Below are 3856 nucleotides of genomic sequence, written 5' to 3' on the forward strand. Positions count from 1 at the left end.
CAATTAACAAACGGAGACGTAACAATATTCTTTTCACTGTAATCATTTGTTCATCACTTGACAAACTTAGATATGATTGAACATGTCAAAAAACATTTTTTGTTATTTCTACTAAGTGCACAAAGTATCCTAGATGCTATGAACATGGTGAAACCTTTTTTTACATATAATGCAAATCAAGGTGAAAATAGAATGATACTGAGCAAAAATAGCCTTAAGTGATTCAGGAAGACCTTTCACTGATGCCAAAACAATGTTTTGGGAATTTTAATGTGTTTGTCAAAACAAGGATTTGAACCATAAGCTTTTGCAAAGTTTTATATGACAAACTGATCTAACAATTTTTCTTATGTTCAAAGTTGTCACAAAAACATGGGAACATCTGTACCATCAGTTGATGATTTGTAGGGTATTGAGTACCATGTTTGCTTTATACAGATATTAAAATAAAGTATTTTGTGTGCACTCACTGAATAAACCGTGTTCCAGAAATTGGAAGTGAAATGTCATACCTTGATGAATTTTGTTATCATGCAGCAGTTTTTATTTTTTTTCATTAAGATTCTGGACAGAGGAAACCAGTTACACACCACAGTCCAGGCTTGAAGCCTACAGACACATGGAGAGAATTCGACAGAAAGAAGAAAGGTTTGAATATATAAAAATTAATTTTTTATATCATAAACATGTGATCACATTCAATTATATCTCATGTTTATCTACATTACCTGATATTCCATTGCATGGTTTTAAAGTTACTGTGAGATATGTATGACATTGGACTTTATAAATAATGAACCCCATATTTATTTTTGCCAAATTAGCTAATAAATAAAAAAAACTTATCTTGCTCCAAAGATGCAGGAGCTAATTTACTTTTTCATTCTTTTTTTTATATTTTAACAATAAAGGTTTTTTGGATAATATTGTTAACAACATGATATTGATTTCATTGCTATTTTCATAAATTTCTTTTTTACTCAGACTGTATTTTTACTTCTTTTTTTTAACAATATTGTTATATATTGTTCTTTTGGCAAATTAGTGTAGCTTCTATTTTTCAGAATTTTTCATATGCTATGATTAATAATTTAAGCATTTTATAAAGTGCTTTATAAGTTTATAAAGATTCATTATTTTTGAACAGAGATTAAATGCAGACTATATTTAATCATAAAAAGATACATGAAGACTTTGCTTTCAGTATTGTAAGTTACAAATTTTGAAGTAGTGAAGAAAGTATACATCATTGATGCATTTAATTTTTATTAGTAAATTTTGTTTTTATTACAGTTCTTCAGAGAAAAAAGTCAAGCCTAAAAAAAGGCTAATAACAGATGATGGAAGGATATTGAATGTAAATGAACCAAAGTTAGTACATCATGATTCTCTTTTGATAAAAAATATGATGTTTTTGCAGCAAATTCTCATATTAATTATGTTAATTTTCTAAAATATTCTCTAGTAGAGTGAGTAATCCTGTTAGAATTAGTCCAAGAATTTGAGGGATCTTTCTTGGAGGTTTTTGGAAGAGAATATGACAGGAAAAAGAGAGAGTGTTGGAAGCCACTGATTTTCAATAAAGCTTCCCTAAGGATTGTCTCTTGGTGGACTTGCATGCTAAAAATTTGGTTTTAAGTTTCCTTCAGTAAACAGAGTGCAGATAGTCAAGTATGTACGAGGCTTTGCACTTAAACAAAAAAACATACCCAAAGATTGAATTAATGAACAGTAATTTCATGCTTAAAAATTTTTTCATCCACCTTTTTTTTTAGCTAATTGTTCATTAAAGAATTTGGGAGTAGATTAGTGATAAAATGGCATGACATGCTGTTTATTTGTTTTGAACAGAATCAACTTTCAGCTTATGGAAAATGAAGAAAATGACCACTTTATTCTGGATCTGGCCATCTATAGGTCAGTAAAAACTTTGAGGTTTAAGCTGTTTTTTTTTAATTTTGTAGTTTAACTGATAAATAGATAAACCAAAACTGTAAGGTATATCTAGTTCTTGGTTATGAAGAAAATCATGTCAGAGTATATGTTCTTGCAAACGTATTTACATAATTAATCCGTTAAGAGAAATACATATGTAATTACCACTAGACCAAGAACAGCCCAGTAGGTTAGGTGCCAGATTGTGAATCTTCACATCATACTTGACCCATGTTTGCAAAAAAAAAATAATCTTCCTCCAAACTTTGGTCAAAACCAAGAATATTGGGTGGACAAGAGTTGGCAATGGGTGCTATTGACTAGCTGCATTACCTCTTGTCTATCACTTCAAAATTAAGGATGGCTAGCACAGATAACTCTTGAGTAGCCTTGTATGAATATCTGAAAACAATAGTGTTGTTAAAACAATAGGAAAATTGAAATATTCATGTAATTAACAATAAAGATGTGATTAGATAATAAGATAAGAACTAGCTGAAAATTTAATCATACTACAATTAGTAAAATATAAAAGTGTTATTACTATTTATATATGTAACTCTTATTTTTGAAATAATTTCCTCATTCATTTTAATTTCTAAATAATTTTTGTAAGACTCTCATGGGAAAACACTACTGACATTTATATTTTCTGTTATTGGGCAGAGTGCAAATACAGATGAAATGTTTTTTTTTTCATTCTTGTCCAAAAATCATTACAGAATTATGAAATCATCACAAACTTTAATTCCTTTATCATTTAATTTAATAATAATTTTCTGTTAAAAGTGTTTACAGTAAAAACTTATATATCAAGAAGAACATGTTTCCTTTTTGCCTGCAGATACAGAAGCTCTTTTCACCATTTAGCTCTTGAACATAATGAAAAAAATATGTTCCACAAACTGTACCTAATGTGATTTCAAACAACATTATACTGTGAAATCTTAGTATTCAATGAATGCACTTTTAAGTTTACTTTAAATATTTCCTTTGATATTGAGAAAAGACTGTTAACAAATTATCATACGTTATCTACGAGATATCTTTAACAAAGAAAAAGATGATACATCTGTATATGTACGCATACATACATAAACACACATACATTTTTTTATTTTCACTGTATTGTAACAAGTTGGGAAATGAAACAAAAATTCATTAAATGATATACTTTACAAAACAGTTTGGTATGTTCTAGCTAAAAACTTTTACAGTAGACACTATTCATTAAAATACAACATTAGAAGTAGTAATTATCCTAATTAAATGTTTGAAATTTGTAAATTTTTACTTGTTTCACAGGCTTTTACAAATTTAAATATAAACAAAATGTTGGTTCTGAAAATGTTTTGTAGAGTAATGTTTTAAACACACAGATCTCAAAGGAAATACAAATGTGCAATTATTCAAATAAATAAAATATATATTCATACAAATTGTGAAAGTTTTCAACTTAGCAGCTTCTTATTTACAGTAAATGACCTCGGTTTGACATAAAACTGAGACATCTCTCATTCCAGCTTTTCCTTTGACCCTGTCTTCATTTGGTGTAAAAACTCTCTCCACTTTAGCAGCAAATAGAAGTTATCCCAGAACCAGAATTTTTTGGATACTTCATTTTATCTGTCAGCAACAGTATAATTGAATACTAAAGATAAGACTTTTAACAAAACTTGAATGATTTTCATATGGAACCACTGAAATGCATAAAAATTTAAGCTAGTCAAATTTAGGTCCAACAAAATGTAAACCATGATGCCAATATTGTAGTGTTTCCATCTTACACGAATACAATATTGTTGCGTCTCCGTCCGTTAGTTAATTTTCCGTAAAAATTCTTTCTGAAGAAACTTTACCGATACAAGTCCTTTTTATAAATAAAACTGGTTTATTCTTTCTGAATACAACTTTGCAATAC

At 28.5% G+C, this 3856-nt stretch overlaps 1 protein-coding gene across 1 annotated transcript in view; it reads left to right on the forward strand.

The window, feature by feature from the left end:
- Positions 1–3856, forward strand: part of LOC106461420 (protein tilB homolog) — a 33691-nt gene that overhangs the window by 20196 nt on the left and 9639 nt on the right. Inside the window, exons 10-12 of the mRNA XM_022388370.1 lie at positions 562–648; positions 1294–1371; positions 1852–1917. Of these exons, the coding sequence (XP_022244078.1) occupies positions 562–648; positions 1294–1371; positions 1852–1917 (231 nt within the window). The remainder of the gene's footprint in view (positions 1–561; positions 649–1293; positions 1372–1851; positions 1918–3856) is intronic.

The sequence above is a fragment of the Limulus polyphemus genome, unplaced genomic scaffold (assembly GCF_000517525.1).
Source record: "Limulus polyphemus unplaced genomic scaffold, Limulus_polyphemus-2.1.2 Scaffold954, whole genome shotgun sequence".
In the NCBI taxonomy this organism is placed as follows: Eukaryota; Metazoa; Arthropoda; class Merostomata; order Xiphosura; family Limulidae; genus Limulus; species Limulus polyphemus.